Here is an 11,047-nt window from a genome sequence, read left to right as displayed (position 1 = left end):
GGGCCAAATGTCCATTGAAAATAATGCAATTTTGAATAAGCCTTCCTTGAGTGGATTTTTCTGCACAGCTCATCATTTCTGCCCATTCCAAACATATTCCAACCACCAAAATCATGCCAGGACACCTCTCTTTTCTATCCCTAACTCCATCCTGGTGCACAGCCCTAACCCTAATATAGGGGTGAAATGCCATTGAAAATAATGCAATTTTGAAAAATCCTTTCTTGAGTAGCTTTTTCTGCTCTTCTGTATAATTCTGCCCTTTATATACACATTCCAACCATCGAAATCATACACCTCATTTTTCAAACTCTGACCCAGTGATGGTGATCCTTCAAGTTTCCAAACTGCAACCCAAAACCCATTTATTTATTGCAAATTGCCAATACTGTACTTCAGTAAAACCTGAAAACTGTGGTTATAATATATGAAAAGCAACTCACTGCTAATCCAAGCAAATATGTATATATATCCTTGGCAGTGCACTGACCAGCCATGTGAAAACTCAGACAGGTGGTGGCTAATGAATTGCAGCACGTCACATCGTTGCCTGGCGCCCTTTCCAAGCGTGCGCATGGCCCCTATGTGTGCTGTTACACAATGCTCAGCTGCTGGGGCGATGCTGGGTGACTTGGCTGACATCCTGTCGAGGAGTACTCTCCGTTCCCACTGTGGCACATGTGCCATAGGTTCACCACCACTGCTCTATAGTGATAACTAACAAGTTCCAATGCTGAATCACAACAGTGAAAAACAGACTTCTCCAGATGAACCCCAGCACAGACTAAGAGAATCCCAAAGAATGAAATGCCTCACATCCATCACCCCTGCTCTTAATTTGTTTGACAACGCTAACTCTCTAGCCGCTCCTCCTTTTCCCTGTCGAATGCTTTTAGGGCACTTGTATTGGTGGGGAAAACAAGTAATTGACAGTCCAAAAGGAGAAGGAACAACAGGCACCCACCCTGCTGCTTGTCGCTTTGCCTCAGAATAGTGGCAGAGGACAGGCTCATTGGGCCCAAGAAGACACATCCTTCAGGCCTATGTCTTAACACAGGTTCTTCAAAACATCAACCCCACAATAAATAGGGCCCTGTAACCACCACCAGAATGCATCAGAATTAGTAATTAAGATAGATCAAAAGATTCCCTGCTGGGTGTATGCCCTACGTTGTCTGCTGTATCTGAGGCTCATGCCTACAGAGGCTCATGCCACAAGAAACCAGCTAGGGACTTCAGGACTTTCAGCCATGCTGCTAAAACAGATTAAAACCCACAAACAAAAAGGACACCTGGCAGCAGCAGCAGCAAAATCTAGGTAGCTGGAATTCACTAACAAATTTGACACAGTTGACTTTAGTCTTATCACATCTTGAGAATGGAAAGCCTGATTGCAGAAAGCAAGTGCTCCTCTTAAGGCATTTATATGCACTATTGATTTCCTTCTGCTTACACAATCCCCAGCAGCCACTAGTTGGGGAGGGGCCCCATCCATGCTGATTGGCTGTTGGACTCGTTTGAGAGGATTCTGTATTCTTTTGTTAGTACTTTGCATAGTAATGCGACACACAGACTTCTACACTTGCATTGCTTAGACTTTGTACAGCATATACATTTCTCTCCACTTAAATTCATCTCTCCAATGAAGCGGGCTCTGCCCATGGGAATTTAGGTCACAGTACATTTATTAACCTATTAAGAGGACTGTTAAAAGACTGCTTTTCCTCAGCCATTATATTTGTGCTTAGTTACATATTTGTGTTATACATTGGCATGCACAGACTTAAGTCACAAACCTGACTGGGTTATACTGGTTCAGTTGTTGCATCTCAGCTCAATCAACCAATCTCTTGTCGGGAGCCTATGAACATGTGGAGCTGCTTAATGCTAAGGGTAGAGACCATCGGCTCATCTAATCCAGTGGCTCATCAGGATGTCAGACATATAACCTGCGACCTGAGCTTAAACACACACACACACACACACAAGTGCAATTGGAAGATGGAGCCTTGAACACTCTGTATGCAACACAGATGTTCTGCCCATGAGCTATGTTCCTGTGCCCCACAAAGGTGAAACAGAGGGGCCATGGTGTTATCAAGAGCTATCTGAAGGAAGGAAGTTTAAAATGTAGTATTAACAAGGTTTACAGCAGATGCAGAGTTTGTTCAGTTCTTGGGATTTGTTTGGCAGAGAAATTTATATTGAAACATCTATTCCTATTTTTAAAGGCAATATATTCTTGTTTGCAGCCCTTAGGCTGATCTGTGCCATAAGGCTAGCTTTCTAGAAACAGAAATACACAGCTACCCCCAGTCGCATCTTCAGATTTGGAACCTCTACCTCTTGGTCTCCAAAATAAAAAGAAAGCCCTCTGCACAGGCTCGGCGACTCTTATTGTTTCAGATGCCTCAGGGCCAAGCCATGTGCATTGTAAGGCAATGCGCATGCAGTGCCAGTCCCTGCTTAGCCATCTCTCCACCAGCCCTACATACGTGCCAGATTGTGTACTGCTTCACTCGCTTCCCCTCCCCTTTCAGAAGTTCTGCAGTTTATTTGCATTCTCTCTCCTCATTGGCTAGGAGGAAAGAGGAAGGAGCAAAGGGGAAAGCCCGCAGAAAGGAGGAGGGAGAGAAAAAAGGGGAGGAGACACCTTTGTTTCTCAGCTTTGGTTTGTAAACAAGAGGAAGTCTAGACTTCCAGCTGGAGCTTTTCTAGAGGGGGCCCGCAGGTCTCGGCGTGTCCCCCCTCCCCAAAAGCTGCACCAGCAAGCTAGCACCCTGATTAGACGGGCCTTGGGAGAGCTACGAGGCTCCACCAGTAAAAGAGATCCTCCAGCATTTCTCTTCTGCCAGGTAAGGTGGGTGCTTTATGAGGTAGGCGTACACAGAAGTGCATAACATAATAAATGTGCTAGGCTTTCAGGTGCCACAAGACTGTCTTCGGGGCAGGAGTGGGGGTTACCTCCTACCTGAATTAAGGCAGGTATGCGATTGTGGGCACCAAACAATTGTGCGTGATGAAACGATAATCCAATTTACTGTCAGGAGACAAATGTGTTTGGTGAATAACAAGGGATGAAATACTTTCCCGTAATTATTGTATTTATCCTGACAGAAGACACTGGTGACACCTTTCCCATTGTCTTACAAGTACTTTGATGCCGCAAGTAAATAATCTTTAATGTGCTAGAACCGAAAGGGGGCAGTTCTTTAAGCAATATATTCAGGTTTTTGTTTTTTAATTTCAAGAGAGCTCCCCCGGCTTGTTTTCAACATCTTCTATAAAAGAGGAAATGCTATAGAGAAAGGCTATCAGTTTCAGGATCCTTTAATACAGGCTAATATGACACCCTTTATGATTTGAGCAGTGTTGTTGTTTATTCCTAGAATAAACAGGCAGCACAATATTGATTGGAGGCACAGAGCCAAATAAAATGAGTCATAACTGTGTGATTGTTTATGAAGGGTGGGTGACTTTAACCATATTTTTACAGATTAAGAGAACAAATACAACCACTGTATTTCCCAGAATCTGGGAACCCAGAGTTTTGGGTTTAGAGTCAATCAAGGAAATGTTGGTTCTTCCAGCTTGATATCATGATAGCTGACAAGTTTTAATGAAACAGAAAAAAATATTTTTCTTCCTGCTTCAACTCCCCCAATTTTTGCATTTTAAACATACAATTCATATCTTAATGGTTGAATAGACATTATTAGAAAACATGTTTTGCCTGATAAGACTCAATATGCAACTGGAAATGGCCAACTTGCCCTGTTATTCAACAACTATTCAGTTTTTCTTCCAGCCCATTGAATAAAAATCCTGTCATTTCCATTAGGCAGAAAATCCAAATAGACATTTCCATTTACAAGCAGTCAGATATATTCTATCTTTACAAACTGTGTCAACCAAATATCCTCCACTTCCTTCACCCTCCATCTGCATGCACATTACAGATTTCCTATGTAATGGATAAGGATCAGAAATTATAAAATGTAGATAATAACTTTTGAACACAGGAAAGAAAACTAAGATACTTTAGCTAGTTTGGCTTACCTACCCATTCATGACCCATCTCTCTCTTTCAGCAGAAGCTCCTCCCCAATAATCTATTACCCGGCTTTTTAACAATAGAGGCAATTGTAGTATAACATACATTATATTTTCTGCATCTTAAATGACACATCCCACTGTCTGCAGTGTAGGGCCATGCCTATATTCATGTGTCATTACTACAGTATAATTTAATATGAAAATAGCCATATAAGACCTAAAAACCAAGAGGCCAAGAAATATCCAATTTCTTCGCCGAGGGATTTAATACTTTAATACAGCTCCTATGCAAAAGCATCTTAAGACAATCCTTGCTCATGTTATGGGCTACTGCCTGCAATACTATTTTCCAGTATTTTCCATAGTATATTGTCTGATGACACTAATGTGTAATGCATATTATGAAAGGCGTGCCCCTGTCTCTTTTTGAAGGCATTTGTTGTCAAGACAGAGCTTACCTTTTGTGATTATTAACCAGGCAACCACATTGCTCTCTGATAAATAAGATGCCTCCATGTGAAAAAAAAATGAATGCTAGTATGTTTCCATTGTCTATTAGACAATCCCATACTTCGCATAAAAGGGAATCTAAGTTACTACTGATAGTAAGTTTCAATATGTCCTCTAACAATGAGATCAATGTTTTTGTTTACAATTTCTCAGTTGTTCTTTGGTGATTTTCACAGCACATGCAGCAGAATTTGGCAAAGGGAATAATTAAGTCGTATTGCAGTTTAAAAAATGAATATGTTTCTTTGCCCCCCCCCCGCCCACTTTCATTCTTTCTGGTCTAACATTGCATTCACCTTCCCCTTTACTCTGCATTTCAGTTCTTTAACCTTTGCATCTCTGCTTCTTCCTTTCATCCATTATCTGTCCCATACTTGTGAGGAGGGTGAGGGGGGAAGATCAAAAGATTGAAACGGGAAGGAAGCAATGGGAAATTTGGAGGATGTAGGAACTGAAAGGGTGTCCCTAAATGCTAGCTTTCATTCCCAAGACCTCATATTCAGCTTTTTTGTTGTTGTTCGCAGACTTATGGAGCCACAGCCTTCATTTTCCCCAGCTCAGCATTCTCCTGCCTGTAGGGCTGGCTGGTTTGCTTCCTTTTCAAGGAACCGCCTCTTTCCCTCTCCCTAGCTTCATGTTCCAGACTTCCTCCCCCTACTTCCCTTTGCAAAGCAAGCCAGCCTCCCTCCTTGCAGAGTGTTCTCCATTTGCCTGCTGCCCCAACAAATTCCTCCCCTAATGTATTTGTTTAAACCACTATATTTCCCATGGTCCCCCGTACTGTTTCCAACCCCACCTATCTTCTCCTCCACTCATCTGCAGGCTGCTTTGTGTCTCTCTCTTCCTTCCACATTGAGTCAGAATTTACTGCTTTTATGCTCCCAGTTTTGCATTCGTCTGCTCATTCAGGCACACATTTCCCTCTTTTCTGCATTCATTATCACCATCCATCTCTTTAATTCCTCTTTCATTGCATTTTCTTTGAGACGTTCTTGTCTTAAGCTCTCCCCCTATTCACTCCACCCTTCTGCCTCCTTTAATAGCCATTCCTTCTGAATTTTTTCTATGTCCGTCCAGTTTGCATTATATCTGTTAGTTCTGTCATCTTTTCACAACCCTTTGCATTTTCTAGCATATTTGGTTTGATCTGCTACCTTCTATTGCCACAGTGCCCCTCCTAGACATTTTGTCCCCTCTATCTACCTTCACTCCACCTCTAAGACTTTGAGCCTAAAATCACAGTTTATAAAATCCCATCTACTTGGGCAAGATCAGTCAAACAACCAAAGTGGCTACTAGTTGTCTCCCAACAGGGACAATAGGTGTATACAGCAGAAGGAAAGTTGGGCACTAATGAAAGGGTTGTTTCAAATTTTTTGACAATCTGCCAGAAACTCTTGGATCTCTTGGTGGCGGGAGGAATAACTGAAAAAGAAGAATTCCTGGGTTCTTAAATAAGGGAAGAATAGCAGCTGTGTTGAGTGTCATCCGCAGTTGCAAGTATAATTAGGAAGGGGAGTGGGACATAAACTGAAGGTTTTCTGGAGGGAGTAGTTTGGGATAGCTAGGACGCTTGGATTCTATTCCTAGTAATGCTGCTTCATCACAAGATGATCAGCGCTGACCTACATCTTGGGGTTAATTACAGGCTGAGCCTCCAAGAACCTGCCTAAGGAAGGAAAGCACGTGGTACTGTTTTTGTTTAGATACCAGACCGGTTAGACAGAACTTGGCTAGATCCCAGAGCTGAGAAACAAAAACCAGGCATCTCAGCTCCTGTGCTGTTACCCCCACTTCTACTAGCTTCTCCACATGGTGGTAAAGCCTTTCTCATGACTTCCTCTTTTTTAGGGCTTTTGGGGAGCCCCCACAGCATCCCCTTTCAGAAGTAGCTGATCCTTCACAGCTCTCCTGCAGCTGCTTTCCCTGGTGTGAGCCCCACAACCACAATGGTGAGGCTGTCCAAGCCCAAAACTTTCCAAGCCTATCTGGACAACTGTCACCGACGCTATAGCTGTGTGCACTGTCGAGCACACCTGGCCAACCATGATGACCTGATCTCCAAGGTAAAAAGGAGGAAATGTGATGTCCCTGGCACACAGCTGTAGAAAAGCTCTTAGCATCTAAGTACCGGGATGCTGCTTATCCTTAGTCAGTTACTTTTAAAGATAAAAGGGGAGCAGGAGTGCCAAGTCGGTACAAAAGGAGAACTTTGTTCTGCTTTACTGTGGAAGAGTCCTACTCTGCTTTGTGTTTTAGCTCATCTCAACATAGGGTTACAGATGAAGCATTTCCAATGTGCCTTTACAATCTTTACCTTTCATTATCCTCACAGCAATCTTGCAAGGTAGGTCTCTTGAGGACATTGTCTTGGGGATTGAAGTAAAAAAAAGGATGCCAGTATTTCAGTACAAAGTAACAGTATGATTTACAGGTGGGAGAAAGGCTGGCAGTTGCCCAGCACTGTGGCAGGACTAGGAACTGAGCCTTGAGGTCTTAGACATAAAGATTTATACATAGACTCCATTCCTGCATGACTCACCACAGCCCTAATCTACAGCGCCATGCTGTATCCCTGCCGTTGCTCAGAATCTTGGGGAAATAGCCAAGCGCTGTCTCCCAAGGGCCCAAATAGAGGCCTGGAAGCCTGCGCTCAGTGAGCAGCAGTTCAGCTGGATGCTTAGCAAGGAAGGGAAGGAACCAAAGCACTTGCCAGCTGCTGAGTTGTGCCGCAGGGAGTAACAGCTCAACAGACAGGAGCTATGGCAGGCTTCCCTGGTGCTCAAAGAAGGTGCAGCTATTTGAAAGTGGAAGATGAAATCAGGGGTTAGGAAGAAACAGCGGGGAAACTGAGATCTCAGCTTCTCTAGACCTAACATTCCTCTCAAAGGGGCCTGTCAAATATTGACCTGCCATCCCCATCCTAATGCTTGAGCTGTTAACAGGTCTGCAAGGTCAACATGTTTGAGCTGCTGGCTGATTAATCATTACACAGGATTCAGTCTGTATGGACAGGGTGTGTCTGAAAGTAAGCCAAAGAACAAACAAGGAAATACAGGAATAAACCAAGAAGCGAGGGCGAGGGCCATTTTCTAGGGCTGAGGGTATTCTCTGAATAAAGGGCTGATGGGGTCGGAGGATAGGAGAGAAGGCAAGGTGGGATATATCAAAATCTCAAGATGCTAAGACACAAGAATCCTAATGCTGACATTTGAAGAGGGAGGAGAGGAAGTGGCAGGCATTTCCAGCAATGGGGGTCTCCCAACAAGTCTTGCAGTACCTTGTGGCTGATGCTACAATAAGTCTGTCTTTAATGTGCCACTAGGTGTGTGAGCTTACAGCAAAAGATTAAAATAACTACTCCTCTACAAAAGAGTTTTTAAAAATTCTGTTCCTTTTCTTTTTGTCATTACAGTCTTTTCAAGGAAGCCAAGGTCGGGCATATTTATTCAACTCTGTGTGAGTATCACAGAAGGAAGCAAACTCTGGTCAAGGGACAACTGTAAAACTGGCTGAATTTGTACCAGCAACCTGCTCCCCCAACAACAGTGCTCTCCAGAAGCACTGGACTACAACTGGGAGTTGTAGTCTAACACATCTGAAGAGCACCAGGTTGGAGTAAATATTGAAGTCCTGATGTGGGCTCCAGATGCTACAATTACGGCCTAGTGCTCATTCAGGTGGTAAACCTGTGTCTAAGCCGTACTGCCTCGTTGCATCTAGGGACTCATGTGATTTATGTACTTCCATTTGAAAGAAAACCTAGATGGCAGGGATAAAGATTCTAGCTAGTCTTGCATGCATAGCATTCTTCTTTTTGAACATTCCCTTTTTGTGAGCCATTACCAGTAGCTTGAAGTGGTATAGTCTGGACACAAATTAATCATCTTTCTCTTGTGTTTTCCATGAACACATTGTTAACCTCATCAAAGATAAAGAGGATCAAAAATCTGATTAATTGAGAGGAAGAACTTCTGTGCCGCCCCAATAGGAGGGAAGCTGGTGGGGGAGATAGCTTTTTGGGGTTCTTTTCCTTCTCTCAAAATAGGTAAATGGCACGCATGAGGGTTGTATGAACAGGATTGGAAAAGAACTGACAGGTTCCAGAGGCAATCCTTTGCTACAAAATACCACAGTGCTCAGGTCAGCCCTGACCAACAGTGAATCCCAAATCCAGACTTTTAGAGCCTTCAGCAGTGTTATTCCCAGCACTCTCACATAAACATCAGGGACTGGATCCTGGATCCCATGCAGAGGCACCACGCAAAAATATGAGGGTGAGCAGATCCTTGAGTCAGGTCCTTATTGTAATTGTGCTGAACATCTGAAATTCAGGATGAGATCAAGAACAAACCCACAACTCCAAAGCTCCAACCAGTCTCTGTTGCACCACACTTAACAGGCTTGCAAAAACTGCACAATGGAAGAAGCCACTCCTTGCACCTGCCCTACTCCTGTGTGTGGAGCTGGAGTGGATCATCCCAACAATCACGCTGAGCATCTGAGGCCCACCAAGCGCCCCTGAAGCACAGCTCAGCTGCTGCCATGATCCCGCATCTCCTCTCAGCTTTGCAGTGTGGTGCTTCCAAGGCCCTTGGAGTACCTCAGAAGCACAGTGCAGTTGTGCAGGTGATATTCTCCTTCCCCAGCTAAGGTCAAGAGGAATACTGGATTTCATCATGCTGCAAGGGTGATAGCACACTTGGCATGGCAAGCACAACTGTGGCCTACTGGTTATACATGCACAGATTATCACTCGTTTAAGGGCTTGATGGAACTCAGGCTGCGAAAGCATCAGGAATGCAATTAAGGGCTGGCAGGGATTGTCAGCGCCAAGTGACACCATGTCTCTCAATCCTGCTTTACCTTGACTCCATGCAGAGTGAATGTTGGATGTGGTCCAGCAGAAGAACGGGTACTGCTGACAGGCTTGCATGCTGTTGCTGATATATACTGTGAGAACTGCAAGACCACCCTTGGATGGAAATATGTGAGTTGCTGCTTAGCATCCTTCACGCTCTCCCTAAAACTAATACCCCACCTTAAGGAACTTCTCAGCTCTGCTCTGCCACCAACCTGCTTTCTCTTGTTCTGCAGGAACAAGCCTTTGAGACCAGTCAGAAATACAAGGAAGGAAAATACATCATTGAACTCAACCACATGATCAAGGACAATGGCTGGGATTGAAACCAACAAAGAATTCCCACCACTTTCGGACAACTACATGTAGGGGTGGAGCATAAGAAATGACAATTTTAAAAAAACTGCCTCTGCCTTTCCAACCAATGGGCTGCCATCCAAATCACATCTGGAGGCATCTGAGTTGTGAAGGAGGAGGCGGAGCACCTGCCAGGAGGCCATACCCACAGCTCAGACATGTCACCATCATGTGGGAAAAAGTGGCAGAGCACAAGGAGACACTTGGGCCCGGGGCGGCGTGCAAGCAGGGTTGGGGGTGGGAGGGGAGGAGGACTGTGGGTTTGTTGTACAGAGGGAGTCTGAGGAGGGGAAATGTACAGTGGAATGGGGAAGGGTTGGCTTGTACAGTATTTGTGAGTTTGTGTGACTATGTATTATATAAATAAAAACCTTGAAGTGATACCATTTTTTTCTTGACAGCAGGAGGCACTGTTAATTGGAGCAGGTGAGCTTGTCTATAAAGGCTACTCAACTCTTGGGTAGTCCAACTAGGTCCTTAATTCCTGGATATCTTATTGACTTCTGGTATTTTTACCCCAGCTTTCATACACACACAAACATACACATATACATTCAAGATGTTTTACAGGTACTACAACACTAAGAGCAGCAGCAAAACAAATGCATTAAAAGCAAGCATCAGTGGCTATTCTGAAAGTCACACCATCGTGAAAACTACAGCATTTCACAACTTCCCACTGAGGGAAAAGATCCAGGTCAAGAGAAATTCTGACACACAGTTGACCAAAATATCAGAAAACAGATTTGTCAAGCACCCCATCTCCAATCCCAATTGTAGGGTCAATGGAGATATATGAAACAAATTATGTAATCATTATCAGACAGTAGGTAACAGCTTCTAAAGTAGACTTTCAAAGACTGATCACACACAAAGCCCTGTTAAACGTAAGAGCAGCTTTCCCCAACCAAAGTCCAGATGTTGCACTACAGGCACCAAATGCAGCGAGCATGTTCAATGGTTATGGATGATGGGAAGACAAAGCCAGGGCGAGAAAGCTGTTCAAAAGCAAGTCTCCCCATCAGATGCATAATTTCAGACATGAGGCATAGTATAGTCTGCTTGTCCTACCAAATTTATCCGCAAGATTGGCTCACCTATCAAAGATTTCTCTCTTCATTTTCTAGAATTTTCTTTACATGACTTGGCAATCATCCCCACCTCTGAATCTAACCAGACTTTCAGCATAATCACTGAAGAATGCAGAACTGGCAGCTTCAAGCTAAGGAACAAATGGGATGGGATAGGATGGGGGTTTGGGAT

The 11,047-nt window shown here is 43.9% G+C and overlaps 1 protein-coding gene across 1 annotated transcript; it reads left to right on the top strand.

Moving 5' to 3' along the window:
* Positions 1-2,677: 2,677 nt before the first annotated feature.
* Positions 2,678-10,165, top strand: YPEL3 (yippee like 3). The gene is made up of 5 exons (XM_044448085.1): positions 2,678-2,855; positions 6,418-6,632; positions 7,982-8,025; positions 9,448-9,556; positions 9,664-10,165. Exons 2-5 carry the CDS (start codon positions 6,516-6,518, stop codon positions 9,751-9,753), a joined length of 360 nt encoding a protein of 119 aa, XP_044304020.1. The 5' UTR covers positions 2,678-2,855; positions 6,418-6,515; the 3' UTR covers positions 9,754-10,165.
* Positions 10,166-11,047: the final 882 nt, after the last annotated feature.

Source organism: Varanus komodoensis, unplaced genomic scaffold (genome assembly GCF_004798865.1).
Source record: "Varanus komodoensis strain SLA01 unplaced genomic scaffold, ASM479886v1 scaffold53, whole genome shotgun sequence".
Classification (NCBI taxonomy): Eukaryota; Metazoa; Chordata; class Lepidosauria; order Squamata; family Varanidae; genus Varanus; species Varanus komodoensis.
The sequence above is the reverse complement of the archived record's forward strand: the minus strand, read 5'-3'. Positions and strand labels throughout refer to the sequence as shown.